Below are 26250 nucleotides of genomic sequence, written 5' to 3'. Positions count from 1 at the left end.
TTCCAACCTGTGTAGCATTTCCGCTTTGGCTCCATGACAACCGGTGGTTGGTTTGTTTAGTTATAAAAACCATGAAGGCATGATTCGGATCTGTTTTAAGTTCGAACGAGAGCCTCATTTGATCAACTTTAGTCGCTAGCCAGACAAAATTTACTTTGCTTGTTCCCTTACATGTGTAGGAAATAGCCAGCTTAAATTTCTGCTTATAAAGCATTGTTGAATCCGCCCCATCGGTTGAGGGCTGCTATATATGTCACGATGTGCCAGGCCGACATTTCGCAAAAATACTTAACCGTAAATTCTATATCTGCAAAAAAATGTGGGAGGAGTCCGCGAATGACGCAAAACCAACGCCCCATTGGATCAACGGTCGATTCAATTCCCTTCCGCTGTTGATCAGCCGATGCGAATTGGTGAATCGGCCATGAGCCTCTGATAGCAGCGTCAATTGTGACTAGCCATCTGTTAATCACCCTCAGGGAACATGTGCAAATTGTGGGAGGATATGTTAGCATCAGAGCCAACTGGAAATTTGTGAATCAGCCATGAGCTCACAGCATCTCTCATTGTCATTGGCCCATCCACGAGAGTGTCTTTATACAATATGGAGTATAGACATTGTGTAACGTAATGTTGTGCGCAAGAACGTATAAACGGCCAACATGCTCTACGTGAATGTGCAAGTAGCGGTTGACCAAGGTAAACTTGAAGGCGTCCTGCTTGGGTCGAAGGGGCCATGAAGACAAAACACAAGGTGGTTCATTCGAAGGATTGCTTCGTTACAATCATACTGACACCACTTTTAAGACACACTTTACTCAAATAAGCTATAAAATTAGGAAAAAATAGAATGGCCATGTTACCTACTAGCTCAATTCATACAAAAGAACCTATGATGTCATACCAGCCAGCTCTGCAATTGGCAGATGTCGGCGAAAGCAAACGCAAATTATGCAAAGCTTGAATCTTGCCGAACGATCTACTTGCACCTAAATTTAGGGCACATTCTTTTAATAGCAGTCAGAACGGGGTATATACCGTGGAGATTACGAAAACTCACGTAAATGCAGAAGTACCCATGCGTACTTTTTATACTGCGCGCACTATGCTTCTTTTAGCTGCACAGCAGTCTACCGCTTTCGAGTTGTCTTACAGCCACTGGCCGATTGGCGTAAGCGACGTGGTCTTACATGAGCCTGTTTATCGACGATATTCTGTTTCACGAAATGACTACTTTCTACAGTAACAAAAAAAAGCTAGGTGCAAATACGGTTAAAAAACAAAAGCAAGGGCAGACAATGGTCCGTGTATTAGTACGGTAGCCCCATCTGGAAAGGCAGACGGCAAGCAGCGATGCAGTCGAATCACGCAGTGCAAGTTTGTTTGTATACGCCCGCTTATGATTTCATTGCTGACGTCCCAAAAAAAGCATGATTTGTCGCGAGAATCAAAATTTCAACTTAAATTGTTTACTATCTCAGTGAATAGGGCATCATTTGCTGCTGGACAAGTGCTAGGACCACTATTAAACACGAAATCTTTCGAACAAAACAAACTTGTATTTGGTCCTCATGGACCCTTTAACGTAGGGGAGGCTCATACAAAATGATGACGTCAGTCCTCTGTTTACTTGCATTCGTAGCCGCATGATGTATCATAGGGAGTGAAGTCGCGATGCCGACGGACATCTCCGTTCGCAGCCAATGGAGCGGTACGCTGGCGCTTACGCGTGTTCGGTTTCAGTATGATTTTTCCTAGCATTCGATGGCCTTTCTGGAGTTGTCGAAGTCACGCCACTGACGCTGCATTTTCTCAGATCGGAGCATATAGTGATTTTGCCCTAATCGTTAACTGGGTAGAATTAAGAAAGTTATCAGTAGTGATCACGGTACTGGGTGCAGACCGCTCTGGTGGACTTTTTCAGCATGATTTGCAACCTATTCCTGATCCACAAGTCATGCAAAGAGGATAGGACACCCCAAAACATGGTTCGAGGACTTCGGCACCTATGGAAAAACGGAAGCGCTTTGGTGTGCGCACTACTTCAGCAAGCAGTGCCTGTAGCGGGTGTGTCCGCAACCGGACCTGGAAACACCGCCACGGCTCTTGCTGCACCCTTTGTAGACGTGGCCACGTGACATTGCTTCACCACCACGTCTGCACAGCATGCCCGAATACGGATAGGTGTTATCTGCCTCCGCCCACCTTTCGTATCTCCCACGCCTGCTCTCACCCACGTTCTTTTCGACGAGAACCGGGCGTTCGCCACAGCGGAAAGCTCCAAGATTTTTTCCGTGAAATAGTTTCCGCATAAAGGAAATGCAAAAACGGCAAACCAAGAGCTGTGCCGGCTCCATGCAGCATCACTTTTCTTGGAGACACTGCGTAACTCTCTCTGAAAATTACCGCTTTATAGGCTATTGCGTAATATTAGACGAACGTTCATATACTAGGGTTGATTTTAAAGCCCAGTTTACCTGTTCTCAAGATAAATGATTTTTTACAAACCTGCTATTGCCCTAAATGGCACAAATATCTTTAAGATAAAGTAACACCAGCCATGCTTCTCATGTAAAAAGATTGCTAAACAGGACAGAGCTCTCCTGGTTTTCGTTTGCAAGATTTTCTTCTGAAATGTAGCCGCGCTCCTCTTGTTTGCGGGCTTTCGGATGCAGAAAGTGATTCGACACATTTGCCCCGTTGCAGGGTGTTATCTCAAAAGCCTCACTTAGAATTGGCAGATCTTATGTGATCCAGGGTAGTTTGTAGAAACTGCTAACACGCTATTATAATTGCGCATGCGCATTTGTGCAGATGTTTGAGTACGCAGTATCAGTACGGTGTTCTAATTTGCTCGTCGCTTTCCCACTGGCGTGAGTTCTCGCAGCACGAATGCGTACTCACACTTGCGAAGAAAAGGAGGTGCTCCTCAACGGTAAGATCGTCGAATAGGGCGCCCTCATCCGGGCACGCGCTGAAGTATTCCCATGCACGCCCCGAACTGCTGCTGGCATCGAAGTTGCACACGTACGCTACCCCGCTTGTGGGACAGTTCATGCCTGTCAGAGAAGGAAGTTCAGAACTTCTAAGTGATGGGCTATATTAAGCGCTACATTGCCGCAATATACTTATTTGGTAAAAGCGCTGTAAAGAGAACATCTTTGTATGAAATACATGTAGCTGAACAATCCTCAGTGACTCCCTTGCCCCGAATGATAAGTCCTCTTATGTACAAAGCCTGGCTTGCTGTCAGGCCTCTACCGTCGAGCAGCACACATGGAGACACCTAGTAATCAAGCCTTCACTCAAGACACTGTTGTGGGATTATCCACACTGGTTGAAAATAAAACCTATCATCCAACCTTAAGGCCGACACTTCGCCACTCAAACAGGGAAGCTAAGCGAGCGTCATCCCTGAAAGAACAAATTGCTACCAGTGCGGAGATATTTGCGCAGCACAACCATCTGCGCTATATGGTTTGAAAATGGGCTTTTGATGAATATATAAGCAGATGTTGCCACACCACACTTAAACCGACGTTCGTTTACGTTTCAAATTAAAACGCTGTATCTTCGGATACTTGATAGCATAATTTCAGCGAACGGGAACATTTCTGCGTGCCCTAGGTAAACCCGCATTTTTCCTTTTTACCTAAATCTCAACCAAGATTGTAATACTCGCGCGGATGCGTTCCGGTGAAACTCACGCCTTATTCGACGACGTTGTTTGCCAGTGCGTAAGTAATTTTTCTAGGAAAGAAATACACAGTCGTTTATCCTAAAGACGGACTAGTAAAGTCAGAACTTTCCAGTGAGCTGCTATAGAACATAAATTAGCGTCACACTTGCGCGCCCCAGCTTTCACAGGGCGACGTACCAATGACAACATCCAGCATTGTCGAGGATCCGCAGTTTTGCGGCCCGAGTATCACAGTTATCTGTCGGTTGAAGATAGTCAGGTTGACATTCTTGACATCCACCGAGTTCCGTCCCGCCTGCGACAAAAAGGACACAAACAGCGGGTTACCACAAAAGTGATTTATTCAGTTCGTCTACAGGAACGCGGCTATTGCTTTGTAGAGTACATCCCCCTTATAACGAGGTACTGTGTTTTCGGGCTTCGTGATAAGGGTCTTTCGCTAAACGCGCAGAGATTGTGTATTCCGTGTACTGCAATAATACCATCGAAGGAATCGATTTCGATGCAGCTTACTCATTCCCAAGCGGGCTAGAAATGGTTAAGATTTGTATGCATCTAGCAAGTCAGACGACCAGTCCCAAAGCGCCCAGGTCGACATGGCTCGGGCCTAGAGCGGCGCTTCCGCGGCCTAATCGTCCTTATCAGGTCTGGGCAGGAATAAAACGTGTTTCTCTCTCTGGAAAGTGTACCATGAGAAAATGTACAAGTTTGGATTGAAGGACAGCTCCACAACCTCCACTATTTCACCAACTTTATCTACTCAAATACCAACTCTCGTCGCTCGTCCAGAGTTTCTTTGTTGGGACGCTTACGAGCATTCTCCGATTGTTGGGGAATGCGTTTTGGCCACAGAGTCCATCGGGTGAGAAGCCTCACTGAATCGGACTTGCTAGCAGCCTCGGTAGGAATCTCAGAGCTGGAAGTGACATTTCCTCCGTTTATGTAATCACTAGCGACTTCTTTCAGTTGTGACGTCATTCCATTCGTGACGACCCTGCTGCGAAGACCGCATCCAGCAGCGTTGTACTCAGGATTTGGTATACACATAAATGGTAATCACTATATATTTTAAAGCAGAACCAGTTAAACTTATAGATAACAAGAATGAGCAAAATGCCTCTGCAGATATTATTACACACATCAATGTAGTGGTAGGGTTTACAAAAAAAGGTCCAACACTTGCTTGTCATTTTAATGCTGATAACAAGCCACATATCGGTGCAGTTTAGAAAAGGAGATCGCTCTAACCTTTAAGATGGCTATCCGTGACAAGTGCTACCGAAGCAACAATGGTTTGCGTTATTTAGAAAAAATAAGTTCGAAGTTGAGTATAACGCGGTGGCGAGAAGAGGCACGGGCACATTTACCACGCATAACAATAAAAATACTCTCTCGCCTCTTTTGATATCCGCAGTGGTTGCCTTTGTGAACAGCTAGAACATGGTTTCCTTATCAACAAGAAAGTAGTTGTCTGTGAGAACAATGTTATATTTTGTTGCAATAAAATATTGCGCGTCATTGGCGATGAATTGGCAACTGGCCGAGTTGATACGGATTCATGCTAACAGCACGCACAGATGAAGGACAAAGGCAAAGAAGGCGACGGTATCACCGCTTGTCCCGTCACCTTCTTTGCCTTTGTCCTTCATCTTGGCTCGCAGTTAGTCAGCATGAATTTGTCATTACCGTTGCGTTCAGCTTTCTTATCTACTCCGTTTTCAATAGGTGCGCAGTCAGCTCAGGTGATATATTTTTAAGTGAGGTTTTTACTGATGGAATCACTATCTGTTTGATGCCATGTCAGGTTCAGAAAGTATAGTCTCAATTGGTCTTACGGGCTTGATTTAGATGCCATGTCAAACACTTCATCACCAGAAGAAACGTAATTGCTTGATATAGAGTTCGTGGTGATGTGTTAAGTTGAGATGTTTTAAACGTTGCAGTAGTTGTAGTATGCCAACCTGCATATTACACAAACCTTTCGAGCTGGTCACCTTGCAGTGACCTTGTGGTTTCTGTCCATTCTTCCACCCGTCGTGCAAAAGCATACTGTACAAAAGGGCCCTGACCAAGCGTATCAACGCTGAAAACTCGAGAAAATAACGGCACCCTTTCATATAGTGCTTTTACCATTTAAACTGTTTTGCATTTGTTGCCAATTTTAGTAAAAACCGTGAATTGAAAAAAGAGGAGACGAGAGTTCAAGTAAGGGCGATTCAGTGCCGCAGGGACACTGTGCATGTCACCGTACCTCCGCACACAAGTGTCTCGTGCCGCAACATCAAAAGCAATCACTTTATGTATCATCAAGGAGACCTTCTGGCCTAACAAGTAGGACATGTGAAGAAGCTATGTGGACACGGCTTCTCGAAGTTTAGTCGAACGAGCAAGCTTACCGCGGTCAAGTCCACGAAGTGAATAACAGGTTCGACTTTCCTGGCCTCGTGCCTTTCAAAATAGAGAGGGTCTAGTCCGGTAGAAACGACGCGTATGTCCCACTTCCGGTACGGCGACCAATACTCAGGCTGCAAAGAAAGAAAAAGAGAAATCAAGTTTGTGACGTCTCCGTTCAGTAGCATTACATTATTCCTTTTGAGCCGGTGGAAAGGTATGGCCTGTGTAGTTGTGTAAGGAGATGGATGCTAATAAGAAGGATATCAAGAACTCTTGTTGCACTATCAGAGCTATGAATATGTTATTACGGTATTATATTACTACATGTTTGTCGTTTTCTTTGTGCCATGTCTGCATTTTTGCAAAAATAAAGCTTACAGGGAGATTGGGATTCTTATTTGAACCTCTAGAATGCTGCTTCGACTTTGGTCCTCCAGGAAGAAGGCTTCACCTTATCACTCGAACGTAAACTTCAGAGAATCTTTCTTTCGCAATAAAATTTATACATTCTCTAGTTCAATTTATTCTTCGACATAATCGGAATATTTTCTTCGTGTGGTGCGTAGATCTTTGAGATTCTTTTACACGATATTTTGCCTGTCAGTGTTAAAGGCATAGTTCTTTCTGAGCGGGACGGGTTCCTGTTGGGCCACTCGGAAACTATTAATTTTGTTTCCTTATGCCACCACCGACCAAATTTGATTATTCTGCGGGACCGCTTCACACTGTGTAATTTGACCTTTTCAAGATTTGTGAAGACGTGGGACATGGCTGCTTAATTAGGAAACTATCGCTCCCGTACATAATCTTGTTGTCGAGTATTTATTCGCTTACTAGTGTCTGTACCCTGCTTGATCTATGTTAATAGCCTATATTATATGTATTACATCATGTCGTGTGCCACAGAAGTCTGTTCTAGGCACACTTGTTTTCAGTATTGTTTTGTAGTTCATCTCACTGGGTGGTCATTCTGTCATTTTTATGATGATTACAGCAGCGTTTTCAACTAAGCCTCGCGCCATATTGACTGTAGGCATTTGTAAAGAAACGGTGGCGCATTTAGTTAGTGGTGCAATGTGATCAAGTTGACTGTGAGCACAGAAAAAATGAACTGTTGTTGTAGATACACATAACAAGCCGGTAGCTTTTTACTCACTGAAATTCTCACTCACTCACTCACTCACTAGCTCGCTCGCTCACTAAACAAATAAAAAAATCAATCAATGAAATACGTCAGAATATCTTTTAATTGGCTTACGGCACACCGAGGAATCCATCAACTGAAGTATAAACTGGCCAAAACACTTCTCAGGACGCTGATTGATTGATTGATTGATTGATTGATTGATTGATTGATTGATTGATTGATTGATTGATTGATTGATTGATTGATTGATTGATTGATTGATTGATTGATTGATTGATTGATTGATTGATTGATTGATTGAAGGGTTTAACGCGCCGACGCAACGCAGACGATGAGGCGCGCCGTAGTGGAGGGCTCCGGATTAATTTTGATCACCTGGGGATCTTTATCGTGCGCCGAAATCTCGTACACACGGGCGTTTTTGCTTTTCGCCTACATCAGAAAAGCGGCCGCCGCGGCCGGGAATCGAACCCGCGACCTCGTGCTCAGCAGCGCAGCGCAACGCCTTACCCACTGAGCCACCGCGGCGGGTCTTCTCAGGACGCTGCCTAACAACGTTCTCGTTGTTCAATTATATTATCTACCACACTTGACCAGTAGATTCCGCACGTTGGAGATCGGGCGCGCTGGAAACGACAGAGTACAGGTTGCAGCTACAGCCGGAGTTCCGAGGCTACAAAGGCGTCCAATGCATACCGAGCAGATGAAATAGAAGGGCTTGGGCACGCCGTATCCCCAAGGCACAACGTTGTCAAGGTACCAGATGAGGCCGGCCAGAATCAGCATCGTCGACAGGGCCAGCATGCTTAACTCTCCAACGTTCACGTTGTCCAGGGTAGCGCCGCTGTCGAAGCTGTTCTTCCACGTCAGGCTGAGCTCTGCCACGGAAGAGTGGGCAGGCGCACCAGGAGATTATTGCATTATCCTCGTAAGTAACCACACCGCGGGCTACGTTGTTTGCATACCTGAGCGCGGCATGGTGGTTACAAAAATAACCTTTTGTCTTTTTGACGACAGTGGACCGCAGCGTACAGTTTAGGGGGGTTCTAATTCTTGAAGCGTACTTTATGTGCGTATGGCAAATAGTTTTTTGTGTGGGCGCGGACCCAGGAGTAAACACTTCTCAATGGTAATATTATGAGTGCTGTATACTTTGCACTGCTCAAAACGCCGACAGTCATGATGCCGGTTAGCTTAGGTGCTCCTACTTAAGGTGCGAATAATGTTCGACTGCGGGGGGTCGTACTACATATAGCCTGGATTGCCTTCTATTCTATTATGAGGCAATTTCTTCTATTCTTCTATTCTATTCCCCGAAATTGTCAGGTCGGGCAAAATGGAATCCACCTTTCAAGTCACGCCTCAATACCGAGCTGGAGCAATGGACTTCTGTCCGCAAAGTAGCGCTTCGTGTTTGGCATAGCATGGGGACATCCGTGCCGTAGCCCGAAAAAAAAAACCCTGTACGGTCGTTTACGAAATGCGCCCGTATTTCAGGGTATGTGGGCTTTAATAACGTCTTAATTTATTTTCCAATTGTTTCTTACCACGTGCACGCACATACGCGGGCAAGAAGCATTACCATGCAGGATTTCTCTCCGGTGAGTATACATCAACCATAAATTATGGATGGCTTTATGGTACTAAAGTAATCCTCCAAATTGGCAAAATATTTTGCCTTTCAATAAATTAAACTCCATTACTAACACACGGAGGTTTGCATCGCAGTTGGTGAAGAGGGAAACGGGTAAAGGGAGTGGGATCATTGTGACATTCGCTTGGTAAGGTCGGCCTCGCGCACTACTTCCAACAAAGCAGTGTGTGTGCTTGCTGCTTCCAGGTGAGGAAGTGGGGTTGTCCATTCCTCCAAGACTGTTATCTGATTGATAATATATTTATATAATTACCTTCTATAGCGCGCTTGGGAGTCACTGCGTACGAAAGCAGAGAAACGTTCGTCTCCTCAATCTATTGCAACAGCCCTCCTGTTGAAGCGCACTCCCCTAAACGAGCAACAGGAATGACCCAAGAAACCGGGCTGGTCTGAGGGCCCACGTACCATACTTTTCGAATCGCTCGATGGCCCTGAGGCACCAGTGCAGGTACATTATGGGGCTGAGCGTGGATGCGAGCTTGGCAGACCGCCTGGTGAGGTAGTAGCCGTAGCCGAAGGGGTTCTGCAGCACTGCGTATGGCAGAAGGCCCAGCAGGAACCAGTAGACGACGGCCGCCGCGAATGCGACGCACGCTGCACCCGCACGCCGCCGGTGGAGCAGAAGTGTTACGCGGCAAACACTTATTCTCGCAAAAACACCAAAACCTTTGCAAAATTTATTTACAAACCCTATTGCCAGGCAGGCTGCCGTAAAGGAAGGTACAAGCATTTGCCATTGTGGATGCAACTACACAGTTTGCCTAGCTAATTGACCCTTTGACTTCAGTTTGCCCCTTCTTTACCTGAGATAATTTTCTTTTGGGACAACTTGAAGTTATACTCCGCTGCTTCTAGTCTCATTTTGGCCTCCGTGCCCTCACGAAGGAATGGGTCAATTTGGGCTACCGGCATTGATATCATTTTAAATCCACATTTTTGAATACATAAAACTCGCACACCTCGACAGGCGACGCTACCTCTAACTGTAGCGTAGCAATCAGTTCACCCCTTTCTATGCAGTCGAAAAAATTTCAGAAGAGCAACTTCTCCAAAGTTGCAACAAAGGCATTTTTATTTAGGTGTTGCAAACACGGCGTATTTGCACACGTTCTAACTTTTTCATACCTGCGGCATTTCCAATGATCCTTCCTTCCTTGGGGGTGCCCTCCTGGTGAAGCTATATTTCCGCCCTTACCTAACAGCGTCTTTCTTCCTTTTGCTACTGTTTCGGTGTCCACTTCTATCGAGTGCATTCCTATAGGCCACAATGCATGGAGCGAACTTTCACGACGATGTTCGCGCAGGGGAAAATCCGTCGCAGCAGGATGCCGTATGTTCGTCGGGCTGAACAACATGAAGCAAAGACATGCCGTCCGCCGCCGCGCCTATGCTGGGTTGCTCTCAGTGTGGCTAACAACCTACATGCCGAGAGTCAACGACGGCGTTCAGTAAACAGACGCAATGAAGGAGCTTCTCGCTGGGTTTGTACGTGGTTTGACAATTCTGCGTGACTCGGGGACTCTTCTTTCTGTTGAAATATGCGTTTTCAGTTCTCAAAGGCATAAAAGGCAATTTAAAAAGAAACGAATGTCCCCGGGAGAGACTCAAACCAGCGGCTCCCGGAACATGGAACTGGCGTTCTACCTCCACTCCATCTCGACAGGTGTGGCTCAGTGGCTAAGGCGTTGCGCTGCTGAGCACGAGGTCGCGGGTTCGATTCCCGGCCGCGGCGGCCGCTTTTCTGATGGAGGCGAAAAGCAAAAACGCCCGTGTGTACGAGATTTCGGCGCATGTTAAAGATCCCGAGGTGGTCAAAATTAACCCGGAGCCCTCCACTACGGCGCGCTCATCGCCTGCGTTGCGTCGGTGCGTTAAACCCCTCAATCATCATCACCATCTCGACAGGTGCCGGTATGGTGCAAAATAGGGCTTGTCAAGCCCGGATTTGAATACATATGGCTGGCTGCTTCTAGTATTTTGCTATATTTGAGAGGCCCTCACGCGAATATCACCTGTTCCTCACACTACGATCTTGCAGACGGGCCACATGTTCCTGTTGATACAAGTTATGTAGGCGGATTTCCTTTATTTAACCTAACAAAATATATCGTGCGCGCCCACGTCGGCGTCATAAGACACGGTAGTTGGGTCGGGACCGTGTTGAGCTTGAGGCTTGAGCTATCGGGAAAGCGTAAACTTCACCTGTTGCACCCCCCTTCATCTCAAGATTTAAGATACGTTTTTTTAGCTCGAGTCGGCGCGGTACAAACGTGCGTCTATTGAACTCTTCCATAGCTGCCGTCTGCAGCGGCCTGCACCAACGTACACACCATATGCCATGAAGGGGAAATTGGAAGACGTGATTGGTTCCTTCAGTCCGCCGCTCATCGCCGCTGTGGTACCGACGAACTTTTATGGCCCTGGTAAATCGGCGGTGGACGACGTTTTCGCCCGTCTTCGGGCGCGCGCCGCCGTTCGTTGTTTATCGTCTTTTCGTCGCATATTCGCTCCATGTATTCTGGCGTTCACTTGTAAGAATACCGGCGCTCCCGGCTGTCTAAACAGGTGACGTCACCTGTCTGCGATTGTGCCGAAGGTTGCATAATTGCGTTAGGATTTTGAAATACGAGAGGTGAAATACATCAAGTGTCAAACCTCCCCACCCCCCAAAAAAATGTTTCGAAGTCAAATCTTTGGACACGGAAGCTAGATCCTCCCCCAGATTTGTTTACCATGTATCTCAAAAGGTATTAATATTTCTAAGTTAAGCAAATTAGGTCGCAAGAGATCACAATATGTACATTACCCCCCTGGCTGAGCGATTCAGCAAGTAGGTTCCCGAGAGCTAGGAAGCCGGCATTCCTTGCCAGGTGCACGGAGTTTTTGTAACCAATCCCCTAAACGAGTACATTGTGTTGGGTTCATCTCCATACGGTTACATGCTGGTACGTTCTAAAAGGTTCTATTTAGGGCGGACGCGAATGAACAGTGCTGCGCGAATTTTTACATTTTCGTCAGAAAATCGGTCATGTAAGTCCTGCTGCATTCGCACTACTCTTTCATATTTTGAAAAAGTTCTAGAGCAATTTGTACCAAATTCGAGCCTCGTATCAGTAATAGCTCAACAATTATAAACGTTTTCTTTTTTCGGAATGGGGGCGGCTGCGCGCGCTGTCACGCGATAACAAAACAAAGCTAGCTAACTTCCGCGACAAGGTGACCCTTCAAAAGGCCATAAAGTATGGTTGTCATGATGATGGGTATGATGATGATGATGATGACATACTTGTTGCATCGGGATGCACGAGTTAGGACCTCCTGAAGGTACGGAGAGCAAGGAAATCTACCTGATTTGAAGGCAATAGTTTCGCTCGCTTAGGTTGGTACGGTGGTACGGTTGGTATGGTCTATTTGGTTTCAAATGCTTCTTCTAAAGAGAATATAGCTAACCCAGTTGACAAATCTCGTTCAGACTAGTGGTAGATGCACTGCGGAAGATAAAATCGTCCAACGATCTGCCAGTGTTCTATCCCACACCATGCGCGAAGCCCACACTTACAGAACATTTGGGGGCACACCACAAGGTCGGCCGTTGAGGCCCCTTTCTTTCAGAAATGAAACAGCAGTTTGCACAAACACAAAGCACGTTTTATGTCGAGCCTGTAGAATATGCCATTTGTAACTGTTCGCGGGTGTTTTAAGTGCTTCCCATAATGAGAACAAATTACTGGGTTTGTATTAAAAGAATAGCCGCTTAAAGGGCCACTTACATTCCCACAAGAAGATTGAGAGTAGCATCGCATGCATGATGGTTAGCACGCCGAACACTGCGAGGAGCGTGACGAACAGCCCGGCGTCCACGTACTCCAGGAATGCCGTGCCGCTGGAGTTGGGGTACAGGAACAGCGGCACGTACATGAGCAGTATAGCGCAGCCGATCACGAAGCCCATCTCGAAGAAGTAGCCCATCCAGTAAGAGACGTCGGTCAGGCCGGCGCGACGCAACATATCCTGAAAGACGGCGGCGCGGCGTATCGTTTGCGAGTCGATGGGATTCCTTAATTTATTGTGGCTTGAACGCGCCTTGAGTAGGCGATGAGGCACGTCGTATTGGAGGGCTCCGGATTACTTTTGACAACCTGCGGGTCCTTAACTTTCACCGCAATCTCGAACTCTCGGGTTTTTCTGTTTTTCGCCCCTATCAGTAATGCGGCTGCCGCGGCCTGGAATCGAACCCGCGTCCGAGTGCTCAGCATCACAACGCCTTTGCCACTTAGCCACGACGGTGGGTCGAGGGGATTCGTTGCCACAGAATAAGTTGCCCACACGGCTCCAAGCAAAAATTGCAGCCTAATTGATTGATTGTAGGGGTTTCACGTGCCGACGCAACTCAGGCGATGAGGCGCGCCATAGTGGAGGACTCCGGATTAATTTTGACCACCTGGGAATATTTAACGTGCGCCGAAATTGCAGCCTAATTATGTACGTTCGCGTGCCAGGATAGCTCGGTCGTGGTGAACATTTCTTCGCCAATATTCTTTGGATCAGGCAGGGATGATGTTGCTACGAACCATAAGAGTCAGTATCCGGTTATTGCGCTTCTCAGTAGCCACGTTAGCGGCAAAAAAGAAGGAAATCTACAACGTCGAGGTTCTCACGGATGTTCGCACGCAAGATTTTGAAACTGGAGTCTGTGATTGCTAGGTTCTTGTGCTTCGTGTGTAGCCGACCAAAGGCGAAGTTAGAGTCAGATGTTCGGCTCATGACAAACTTCTCTCATGATGCGTCGAAACAACTTAGTAAATATCGGCCCGAATTCGTACGCAAGCACAAATATGCTGCAGTGAAGCCTAGAACGTAAAAATAATTCATGATTTCGACGTCATTCATCTGAATAGAGTCTAAGAAGCGCTTCGTAAAAGTCGGAGTAAAAACAACAATTTAGTTACATTTCCGCCTTTCTTTGATAGATTTTGGGTAAATCGAATTATTCTCGAAGAACCGCTGGTTTTGCACAGTTCTGCGGAAAGTACTTGCTTCTTACCTACTCCTCGCTAAGCGTTACAAAAAAAAAACCTCCCAATAAGTATAAAAAGCAAGTAGCATGTTTAGGGAATACAGATTTGCCAGTACTATTAGGCGCTCCTGATTCCCTGGTATGTGGGTTTTGGTCTGTTTTGCTGAGGTTTTGCTGGGCTCCTTGCTGATAATTGATTTGGGCATAGAAATTTTGATATATTGGATTGGGTTGTGCATAGTCTTGAAAGTAAAGAAATAACGCTCAAAGGCAAGACTGCTCAAGAACAAGACACTGGTGTTAGTTTGCGTGCATTGTTCTTTAAAGGTGCAGTTACTTCTCTTTGGCAGCGAATAAGTTTCTCATTCCCCTTCGCCATCCAAATGCTCGAAAACTCACCCGAGAGAACGTTCTGAGGCGGCTGAGACGTTTCGATTATGGCTTGAGCAGCGATGAGCCTATGCTCCGGCATCAGACAATATGTTACATAGCTACTGTGAACGCTATGAGTAGCGTGGCCTGCGCGAGAAACGTGCAGCGTGGCTCTGATGGGACTTGAACCAAACTCCCTCCTTAGATAGTCATGTGGGAAAGCTAGCTTACAAACACAAAGCTTACACCGGGACTCTTAAAGTGAGTTTCACCTCTAATCCCCAAGGCGTTGCTGTGAAGACATTTTTTAGAAGATACATAAGCCAATTATACAGGCGTAGTTCATTTTCTATAATTTTTTTTTCAGACGCTCTAAATAGTTCATCTGCGCTTGGTCTATCGCCAAAGATGATTTGCTGGATCCTTGCTTTAGATAGCTTTGATGACAAATACGGTGGTATGAAGCATGCTATCAGACTAGTCACCTTTTTATTACATGGAACGATATTCTTGTCCTCGGTTACCGCAAACGTACCGAGAATGATTGCTGTAGTTGGCCGTTTCCTCTCTGCAACCTCTGGCAACTAAAGATTACGCAACGTTTTGAGTCTATTTACGTATACATGAGGGACAATAATTCACAGCAAAGGAGAAGTGTATGCACCCAAGTTTTCCGATTCGCTCTGAGCAATCTACAATGATTGGCTTTGAATTCACTGACCCATAGCCGCGGTCGCTTTGCCCTTCAGGACAGACGTTAAAAAATCAGGATTTCTATGAGATGTCCCATCATTCAGACAAAACCTTACACGCAATTTCACATTTTGCTTGGTGTACAAAAGCTCTGAATAAATTCGCGGATTGATCTAATAATGCATAGCATTCTTACTACGATTGTTGTCATTGTTAGTTCTTTACAGCCAAATTTGGCAATGAGTAACCAGCTGCTAATTTGTTAGGGTATTTTATTGTTTTAGTGTTTGCTTTAGGAGCAGAACACCTAAGGAAATCGGGCTGTCGGCTTCTCCTGTCGTCGTCGTTTCAAGTAGTCACTGTACTAAAACACCGGGACACTCATTTTCCAACACCTCGTGCTAGAACGCTTGGGGCTTTTAAGACACGAGACTTTTACAGAAGGGCTGTATACCTCTACCCCCAACGGTTTCATCTCCCGAGTCAAAAACGCCGTGGCGCCAAGAATACACTTATACACTGCATGCTTCGCCCCATCCCCAGGTTTGACCTTAGTGCAGATGGCCCCATATTTTTTTGTGCTTTGTTGCCCATGACGTGCAGACGCACAATTATAGCGATTAGGTGCATAACGGTGTTTAAATTGTATTGATCCATTGATGCAAGCTGTAGCGCAAGTTTGGTCCCGTTTAGCGATTTCGCTAATCGTACTCGTCTGGGCTTTCTTCATTTTGCCTCCTCTTTTTGGCGGAGGTGTACACTACCCGTATTTTTGACTTCGTAAAGTCACTTTTCATCTTCGAAGTTCCTGTTACGCCTGCATTTTCGGTTTCCATAATTTCGTTAGACCAACTTTCTTCATTCACGCTGTTAGGACGATTGAATTTGTTAACTCCGCCAATTATGCCTTTTTGTGAAAATGCAGGGCGTCGCACAGTTGGTCTACACGATTTTTATTCTTGCATCGTTGGCCTTTTCCGGGCTTCTCTGATTTTAAAGCAAAGCTTTACTACTTTCGTTAAGCGATTTCGTGGAGGAGGCACAAATGACGTTTGACCGAAGACAACCCCGGCGACCCACCCCTCGAAGCGCATCGCCTGATTCGCCGTTCCCGCTGTTGGCTCCTGCTGGCACCGACAGCGGTCGCCACCGCCGCTGCGGCCGAAGCAGCCAACCACCCCCGCAGCCTCCCATGCATTCGGCGCTGGGTCGTTTCGGGCAACGTGACTCGTCTGGAGCCCGGCGAAGAGGAACGGTGCGTTCGCCATGAATGAAAGCCGCTTTCGCCCAGGCGAACGCCACGTTCGCTGGGCCTCCTCTTGTGATCGTTGCACGGAACCGAACGGCTTTGAGACGTGGTCGCCAATACAGCTAATTCAATGGTTTAACCAAGCGAATCGAAGACTCAACCAGACAACGCCAAGCTTTCGCTTTGCATATCGAAGGTTAACGGAGCTAAGCCGCAGACTTTTTTCACCTCTATTTAGGGAGGACGGTGTATAATATGCACATTTTCCGTTTTGTGAGTTTTCATTTCACAATTTTGTGCAGCTTTACTTTTTGTAGCTTTTGGCACTTAAAATTCCGCTCGACCCCCCTTCCCTGTATTGTAATGATTAAACGTGTTAACTCCTTAAATTATGCATGTTTGTAGAAATGCAAGAGGTACACAGTTGGAGCTCATGGGGAGGGTTTGGGGGCGGGGGTACTCGGCAAATAATTCGAAAAACTTATTCTATTGCGTGCAGGAAAATTTCCTCGGCTGAGGCTTCACTCCCCTAGCTAAAATCTCACGGCCAGCGGGCGAACCGCGTTCACCTGAATACGTACGTACAACGGATAATTATGTAAAGGAAAGTTTGACATCCACCTAAATGCAGCCATACGGCTACAAAGGAAAGCTATACAGCTTTCTCGGAAACTTCGCAGTTGAAGAAAAATTCGTCCTGGTCCACGACGATTTTTTTTTCAACTACGAAGTTTCCGAGAAAGCTGCATAGCTTTCCTTTGTAGCCGTATGGCTGCATTTAGGTGGATGTCAAACTTTCCTTTGCAGAAACTTACTCCACCTTGGGGATTTCCCCTAAATCTGGTCGATTAACGGATAATTATGTTTCGTGAAGGCTCTCTTAGGCAGGTGCCTGAGAATGAGCCTACGAGGCATATTAGTGTAAGGATCGAACTTCGAGATAAAAAATTCTTCGCTCTCTCTTGATGATGAAACTTAACTCTAGAAACAGTATAAATTCTTTACTTGATATCAGGATCTTTAATCAATCGTACCTACACGTTTCCGTATGTGGTCAGTTTTTGCTATTTATAAAAAGTTAAATCTGGCATGTCTGAGCGCTCTGTATTTAGGCCATGCTTCGGGCGCAGATAAATCGTCCCCACGCATATCAGAAGAGAAAGAACGTTGTCGTATACGTTCGCCTGCACCAGCTCTCCGCTGCACCACAACTGTGGCAGGTGACCGACCAAGCGAAGCTGCAACACAATTTATTCAGGAAATAAATGCTTTATATCATATACAGAATACGCAAGTACAGATTTGGGTTCCGTTGCCTGAGGAGTTCTATCCGCATAAGATTTGGGTTTTGAATTCAAAAAGCGCGCCCAAATTCAACAGCGGGAATTTCAGCGGACAAGTGCATCGCGTTCCGGGTGATCGCACCTTCCTCCCCGTGCGCTTCTCGTGCACCAGCTTGACCACCAGGAAGCAGAAGGGCACGAAGAAGCCGACGGCGAAGCGCAGCGCAACGCGGCTCAGCGTGCGGTCCTCGGAGCCGTAGAAGAGGCGCGGGTACGGAAACCGCATCAGCTCCACCTGCGGCAAGACCCGGAGAAGTGGGTACAGGTTAGTGGGAAATGGCGCCGTTGCACTCTGCGCAGATGGTTAACCAGCGAAAAAACAATAACGTGCGGGCGGTGTTTGGTATTCCCATGTTGACGCCGTTCTGTGACGCCGTCACCGGTCACCGCCCTACTTGCCGTTGCCGCTTGGGCTGTGCTTCACGCATTAGCTCGTTAGCCGCTCGCTCAGCTGCGAGACTGTTTCGCTCCCTCCGATGCGCCGATGCCGCTTTACGGTGTCGGTAGAAGAGAGAGTGTGGCTACGCCCTCGGTAAACTCAGCCGATATCTCTCCCTTTTCGTCTAATTCCTCCGGAACTTGTTTTTTTTTTTTCCTTGTTTGTTTGTTTTGTTCTTTCTGTTTTTTTTTTTTTTTTTTTTGGTTCGCGCATACGCACGAGGTTGCACCGGAGGTGGTTTCTTCGTACACGGGATAGCTGAATTATCCTTTACCCTAGCCAGATAAAGCTTTCGTTTAAGAGCTTGAGCTTGTTTGCTAAAACGCCTTCTCAATACTGCGGCGTAATATGCTCCGTTGGGCGCCATCCAGTTGGCTTACGGGAGTAGAAGAAAGTCGCTACCAAAGTGAGAAATGACTATTCTAAGCGAATACTGCGTACACCGTAAAGGTAGACAGAGAGGCGCATGCCAACGTGACTGCGGGGGAATGGAAATATGCATCTAAATACAGCGCCAGAGCCCAAGTGACATGGCGCGTGCCAAAAAAGTACCTCGGCCTTGTACAACACAAGCGCTTCAACAGATTTCATAGTGGATGCACGTATTTAAAATCCAGATAACTTTCACTTCCTGGAAGAATTGAAAAAGTTCCCATACTCGTCTAATTACTCAACATATCGTACCTGGATTCTACGTTGTCTAATCAACGAGTGCCAATATGTCTCTGTATACGACGAGTTTTCTTTTCCACCCCTTACCTGGCTTCGCGGAGTGCTTTGTTCTTGGACTACGGTTATGACATCGGTATTTACGACATCATAATTTACGATTATGACGTCGGCAAAAGCATGTGTAACGCAGTTTTATTTGCAAGAGATTGCGTTCTGGCAAGTCATAATATTTTGCTAAAAGACTTTAAAAAAAACGTTCCCTGCAGTGGGATCAAAAGAAATAGGCCAAAATTACTACAGGTCACCGAGGCTGTCACCAGGGTCTGTTCGGTGGCCTGCCTATTAGGCATTATCTAAGGATTATATCAATCATCCTAAATGTGCCAAAATATGTTCATTATTTATTGCCATCGACGTAAACAAAATACACAAAAAAGTTATGGCGCGTTGTAAACCCTACTAAATATGGCAAATCTAACACCTACGGGCAATTGTAACACCTTTACCCATCTAACCAGTGTGCTCAAGTTCCGAAAAAAACCATTGCCTCTTAGTTCCCTTTACCCTTCACTATCTTTACTACATTATAGCGAGTCAGGTGCCCCCAATTACCATAGAAACTTGTGGTGCGAAAAACGTTTTCGGTCATTGCAATCACTAGTTGCTCTTTCTTGCGACGAAGACGCTGACCACAAGAGAAAAACGATGTAATGACGTTTCGGCACGCCAAACTGGAGCCCTTTAACAGCAGAGCCGTTGTGCAAGCCGTATGATCTGTTTCACAGAAAATCACAAAAACATACGGAGTGCTCGTGAACGCGTGTCTCGCGGGGACCACCGAGCGTTCGCGGAATGCGCAGTGGCTTTAGCAAAAAAAACTGCTAACAACCACGAGGAGCCAGAAAATGCCGAGCACTCGCGAGCGTTGGCCTCGCGCTGTGCTCTCGGCTCAAGCCACGGCTTTAGCAACAAAAAGAGAAAAACTCCAGCACTGTCGTCAGGTGCTACCGTGCATGTAATGCTTGGCATGAGGAACACTATGACGAGGAACACTATGCATATGACGATTACTACTAGCTCAGTGCGGATAAACAAAGGTACATGTGAATAAACAACTTCAAAGTTGAAAATGCGTGGTGATGTGTCTTTCAGTGCTCACATAAAATAAATCCTGCAGCATAGCTGTGCTTCTAGGCTTGGGCAACTTAGTGCAAGCTTCGCCAGTTGAGCAGGTGAAGGTCTACAATGCTTCGGATGACTTTGCATTCACCATTCGTCGCAAAGAAAACGACGACGTGTTTGATTCGCATGGCGACAGTTACTAGCACCGCTACTATGCAAACAAACAATGATACTGAAACAATTACGTGTCCCGCGATTCTCACGTTCAGCAGCTTCATCATTCAAGTCCTGAGCGTGAGTGCAAGTTTCCCTGATTTTTTTTCTCACCCAGAGTGTGAGCAACGCTCGTTAGGACATGTCTCTCGTACGGACGGGGTGCCTAAACGTCATTAAACTTCATCAAATGGTCGGTCGATCAATAAATCGATAGATAGATTTAATTCATGCATAAATGCATGCATAGACACATGCATGCATGCATCTATTTCTTCATACATACATGGCAAGATCATATGTATGCATACATGTATGCATGTTATGTATGGACGGACCGACGGACCGACGGACGTATGGACGGACGTATGGGTCGGTCCGTACGTCGGTCCGTCCATACGTCCGTCCATACGTCCGTCGGTCCGTCGGTCCGTCCATACATACATGCATGCATACATGCATGCATGCACACGGACGGACGGACGGACGGACGGACGGACGGACGGACGGACGGATGGATGGATGGATGGATGGATGGATGGATGGATGGATGGATGGATGGATGGATGGATGGATGGATGGATGGATGGATGGATGGATGGATGGATGGATGGACGGACGAACTTCTGAACTGTGGAAAGGATCAAGCCAATTAGCCGGCTTGAAAAGGCCTGTTTAAAACAAGTTTGAAGGTATAAGCCAATTGGATTGCAGAATTCTACAGTTCGGTGGCTTAAAATGTGAGAGTGAATGCGTCATCATTCTTTCCAATTGTCTGTGTTCTTTTCACGAAGAGGATGCTTCGCCAATCGCCCTTGTTACGCCAATATCTTGGTTACACGTTTGGAAGCCATAACAATAGCCTTAGCAGCTTTCCAAGCAACGTCGAACTTATGGCATGTAGAATAGGGCCCCGTATAACCACACTAGCCCAAAACGAGATACGTTTGGCGCAATACCAGTCCGGCCGATGCCCGCGACCGCTCCCCTCCCCCGCATCGCCACCAGCAGTGTAGCTGGCTCTTTGCAACAATGGCTCCACTACTAAGGCTTCATATTTAATCCGCAAAATGTGTGCAGGTAGGGCAGTTGCGCTTTCGCAATAAATGTCGGGTACCGTAAAGGCTTGTTAATTCGAACTCAACGGGGACAATCAGTTACTTGAAACTAATGCGCAGAGCCTGGTGGTGCCATCCATATTCTGAATTTTGAAAGGTTTCGTGTGCAATGGTTTTTCTTCCGTAGGTAGAAAGAGGCAATTCCTAGTTTCCCAACTGAGAATGTTTACAAAAGAACAAGCAGTCGATCTCGCGCGTTCTGTGTCAAGCCAGAAAATGTCTTGATGCTTACCTTCATTTGGGCCAATCGCTTTGAGGAGTTTTTGATGGCTTCGATAAACAACGATTCGATGAAATACTGTATAGGAAGCAGCAATCCTGGAAACAAAACAACAAACATAGAATTACGAAGGTGCCGGTGCTTTGATCTCAAAGTGAAGACAATTTCCAGCTAAACATTGCGCCACCTAAGCTCCCACTCTTCGCAGAAATGCTGTTGCTCTCGGTATTTCCTGCCGTTACGAGCCAAGCCTGAAACGCAAGAAGCAAGAAAATATTGTATGAGGTAAAAGTAGGAATAAGTCAGGTGAGGAAAAAAAATGGCCGCGTATTTGCTCCTTTCGTTGCAAATATCTACAAAAGACGATAGTCGACTGGCGCTACTGCAAAGTAAATGCTTCCCTCCTTTTATTGGGTAGCATTCTTTGCCGGGTACTCCCACAGCCAGGACCTCGTAACGCCCTGAATTTCCACAAAAATGCTGCTATCAGTGAAGTTCCACCTGTAATTGCTATGATAGCGTTAATGGAGATGACTGGTCGCTCGAAATATTGAAAAACAAAAAAATAAGAAAATATAAAAATTACGGAAAGTGGCAAATCCTGTAACGCCCTGCATTTACACAATACTCCAGATATCGCGAAAGTTCCACATGTAATCGTTATAATAGTGTAAATGGAGACAACTGCCGGACAAAGTTTGGAAAAACTAAAACATAAGAAAAATATTTTAAAATTTCCGGAATAGGCAAAACGTATAACGCATGGCATTTCCGCAATAATGCATATTTCGCAAAAGTTTCACATGTAATCATTATAATAGCGTAAAGGGAGATAATTGCTGCAACGAAATTTTGGAGAACTAAAAAATTTAAGAAAAATATAAAAATTACTGAAACTGGCGAACCGTGAACTGTGGCCTTTCCACAATAATGCAAATTTTGCGCAAGTTTCACATATAATTGTTAAAACAACGTAAATGGACATACTTGGCCACGCGAAATTTCGAAAAACTAAAAAAATTAAAAAGTATACTAAAAAATTGCAGAAATGGGCAAAATGTTTAAAGCATGTCATTTCCACCATAATGAAGATTTAGCGAAATTTCCGCCTGTAAGCGTTATAAGAGCGTAAATGGCAATAAATATTCGAACGAAATTTTTTGGAAAATTAAAAAACGAGAAATATAAAAAAACTACTGAAAATGGTGAATCATGTAACACCCCGCATTTGCATATTATTGCCGATTTCGCGAAAGTTCCACTTCTGAACGTTATAAAAGCGTAAATGGCGATATTTGGTGGCTGCAGAAAACTTAATCAAAGCAAGCGACATGCAATGGTATGCATTAGTACATAATTCTCTGACTTTCTGCAGATTTTTTCCCGCTCACCTCTCATGCTGTTCCTCTCTTGTCTTGTCCCGCCCAAGATAATATGCTAGAGGCTTGCTCAAGTCAGTTAAAATTTACCGCGTTCCACTGGTCCAAGTGGCATATGTCTATGCCAACGCTGCCGTACGGCGGAGACGTGCGTGAATTGGGGCATCCTACTGCAACGTTTATAGAAAGATGTTGCCCTACTCCACGAGCGTTCCAAGCGGAACGTGGATCCTATCTAGTGGAACCTTTCGTTGCTATTGCTGTTTGATTTCTTAAATGCCGCCACGAGGCAGCACGGACAAAAGAATGCAATGGTTTCGGCACTTGATGTAATATTTCATTTTGCTATCGCAAAAACTGGGCATCCATGATTTTTCTAATAAAGAAACACTGCAAATATCACATACGCATTGATTTGCTGCCTTATATTTGCGTAATGTCTTGTTATTCAGCAATGTTGAAAAGTGCGAACACTGACACAGGATATAAACGTTTAGATTTGGCTGTGGGTATATAAGACTTTTGCCCAGATTTTGTTTCGCTCTGGTCGGGTGGCTAAATCGAGCCACCGACAGACAGACATGCAGACAGACCAGAATTTCTACATTTAAGTAGCCCAAGAAAGACCATCATCTTTGCAACGCGTTCTTTTTTAGAGGTTGTTCATGCGTATTGGAATTTTTATGAATATATTTCTTTGTAACAACAAGGTCATACCCCAAAATACAGCTGCAAATATCTTTTCATTGCAATCACTGTAGCATGGTCTACATATCCCGATGCTCTAGGCTCATTTGCTCACTAAAAAATGTCTCGTAATGCGCAAGCCTAAATACTTGCCCCCTAATGCAAAGAACTGTGTGTATAACTTATAATTAGGCCTAACTATGGCATGCTCGTAGAGCCTGAGACAAGTTGATTGAAAAAATATTTTCGATTTACTAAAATGATCGCGAGTGCTAGCGCTCGACCAGGTTGAGGGCCACTTGTGTACTCTCCATTATTCTCTTCACATTTGTGACATAGTTTTCGCCCACGATTTGGTGTTATATAATCAACGTGGAACGTAGGGTCATTTGTGCTGCATCTGAAAAAACGTTGAACCTGAATCTAAAAGGGTATGCGGGTGTGATGGAACACCCATGAAGGGGAATAGCCGCGCATCCGATGCTGCCAAGAAGACGTTCCCAATAACCAAGCGATTGTGGCTGGTGGTGAGAAAAGACACGCGGCACGACGCACGGCCAGGGAGATGGAGAAAAGTTAAAGCCGTTCAACTCAGTGTGAAAGCTGTCGGAAGTGCAGAGCAGTCATTTGCCATAATGGGTGGTGGCGCCTTTATTCGCTTACTGGTATACCACCCACGAAGCTCTTCGCCACCCTGTCTCCCTACTCTCTTGATCAATATGCAATCAGAATTTCCCGCCCCCGCCCCCGCGCCTCCTGCCTGAAACAGCGCCAGGTGGAGTTCTGTTCTTTTTACGCCTGCTTTAATTTCGGATACTGGAGCTGTTTTGCGTCGTTTCGAACATAGAACTTTTTCCTGATCGGCTGGAGCCGTTCTGCATCATTTCTACAACCTTTTTTTTCTAGCATGGCCGGAGCATTTCTGCCTCATTTCGAACGCGCCATTTTAGATGCGACGCTGAGAGGAGCATCTCTTGCCGGCGGCCCTGTCTTGCGTGCGTTCGTCGTCCGCGTCCGCACAGCTGCGTCTCTCCTCCGCTCGCCTCCTCTCCACTCTCCGATAGCGAACACTCTCTCCCAACATCCGCGGTCGCACTGCGCGGGGCTGCGCACTGCGCAGTGCGAACTGTGCGCACTGTCCGCGGTCTCCTTTCCTTCGGGCGCTCCCCCCGGTCTCAGTCGACGGTCGTCCGCGCTTGCGTTTGCGCTTGCTCTCTTGCCGTACCCGACGATTACTTGATGCGACCGTACCTCCTAAACAACGCCTAAACGACTTTCATTTGCATGTATGCATGGTCAAAAGTGAAAATTACGCCCACCTCCCCTCGCGGGAATTCAACGATCTGATGGAAACGCAATGTACGTTCACTACGCGTTTCACGCAATTCGACTAATCGACCCAACGGAAACGCCAATGAAACCCCCTTCCACAGCGAACTTCCCCGATAGTTCGTTCTTTTCTCGGGGCTTTTACAGGGACTCTCGTGGACCTTTTATTCGTATGCAGTGTAGTGTACCACTTCGGTTATTTCTTTTGTCTTAACGTAAAAAGAATGTCCATAGTGTGTTCCTTGTCGCTGTTTGTTTAGATATCGTTTAAGTTCTGTGCAGTCATATAAATGCAATGTCTCCTAGTCTGCACAACGAGCATTAATTCAGTTCCCGTGGCGTGATCCCCGGCCCAATCATTACTCATGGTGACGCCAGGCGTCAACAGTGCAACGCCATTTGAACAGCCATTCAGCGACTACCGGTTTTTGTGAGTTAACGTTTGAAGGGAGTTGTGCTTAGGAACATGAATACCGTACCATTAATGCCGTCAGCATTATGAAGGACCCTGTGTTGGCCGGGAAATCGCAACGACCCCACACCTCTTGACTACATGCTGCGTTTGGACGCCCCTTAATGCGGTGGGCTATTTATCGATCGCAAAGGAGCCACTCAACTCATCTCGTCGAAGCGATCCGTGTCGAAAGGGCCGGGCACCAGGAGTCCACGCAGGTAATCGTCGTGTCTGTCGAACCTGGCGTCACGGATGCGCACGTGGTACGTGAGCCTGTCATCGGCAGGCCGGTCGAACCACACGGCCACCCGCCGAGACTGCAAGTCTGACCCCGACGCAGGCGTCTTCTCGGCGTATTCGACCGCCATGGAGCGGTTCTTGAAGGGCACCGGCTCTGCAGGCGGAGACAGGTCCATTACAGTTGCAAGCAATCTATATATGCACTTGTTCTCGTACTTGTCTCTGAGGAAGCAGCCACTTTTGGAACGAATTTCGGAAGATCAACGCATCAGGTGAGAGCCTTATGTCAGCGAAAGGGAGGTGCCTTTTTTTCTGGAGTTCCCAGCTTAATACCAGGACTCTGGTGGCCTCGGTGACAATAATCAGTATGATGATGACGTAGATGCTCACGGTATTGGCGGTTACGATCATGCGGTAATCGTATTCGTTGTAATTACTAAATGGATGTCCAGTCAAAGGGATAAATGTGAACTTACTCCAAGTGCCTTTGAGCGAGTCGCAGACCTTCTGGACCAGGTCAGCGAAGAATGCCTCGTCGGGCGCAAAGGCAAGCTCGCCGTTGGTCCAGGACTCGTTGGGTCGTCCCCAGAATTCGATGGCGTCGGCGCTGTCGAAGAAGTAGTCCTTGTGGGGACCGGCGCGGAACGGCGCGACGGACTCGTCCCACACAGAACACAGGACCAGGAGCATGACGGCGAGCTGAGCCAGTGTGACGACGTAGTGACGTCGCACGCGGACCAGCCACACCTGGTGCCACATCACCAGGCCCAGCTGGCTACACCAGCCCGCGCCTTCAGGCATTGCCGCT

At 46.4% G+C, this 26250-nt stretch overlaps 1 protein-coding gene across 1 annotated transcript; it reads right to left on the bottom strand.

Moving 5' to 3' along the window:
• Window positions 1–1310: 1310 nt before the first annotated feature.
• LOC144168270 (phospholipid-transporting ATPase ABCA3-like) lies at window positions 1311–26250 on the bottom strand. The gene is made up of 11 exons (XM_077697286.1): window positions 25919–26250; window positions 25366–25596; window positions 21366–21451; window positions 17652–17804; window positions 12666–12906; window positions 9301–9489; window positions 7938–8119; window positions 6097–6225; window positions 3878–3995; window positions 2905–3059; window positions 1311–1328 (listed from the first exon to the last, which is right to left on the bottom strand). Exons 1-11 carry the CDS (start codon window positions 26241–26243, stop codon window positions 1311–1313), a joined length of 1827 nt encoding a protein of 608 aa, XP_077553412.1. The 5' UTR covers window positions 26244–26250.

The sequence above is a fragment of the Haemaphysalis longicornis genome, unplaced genomic scaffold (assembly GCF_048455015.1).
Source record: "Haemaphysalis longicornis isolate Haplotype H1 unplaced genomic scaffold, Haemaphysalis longicornis Haplotype H1 scaffold_2, whole genome shotgun sequence".
NCBI classification, from domain to species: Eukaryota; Metazoa; Arthropoda; class Arachnida; order Ixodida; family Ixodidae; genus Haemaphysalis; species Haemaphysalis longicornis.
Note: the sequence above shows the minus strand (reverse complement) of the source record. Positions and strands in the feature narration are given on the sequence as shown.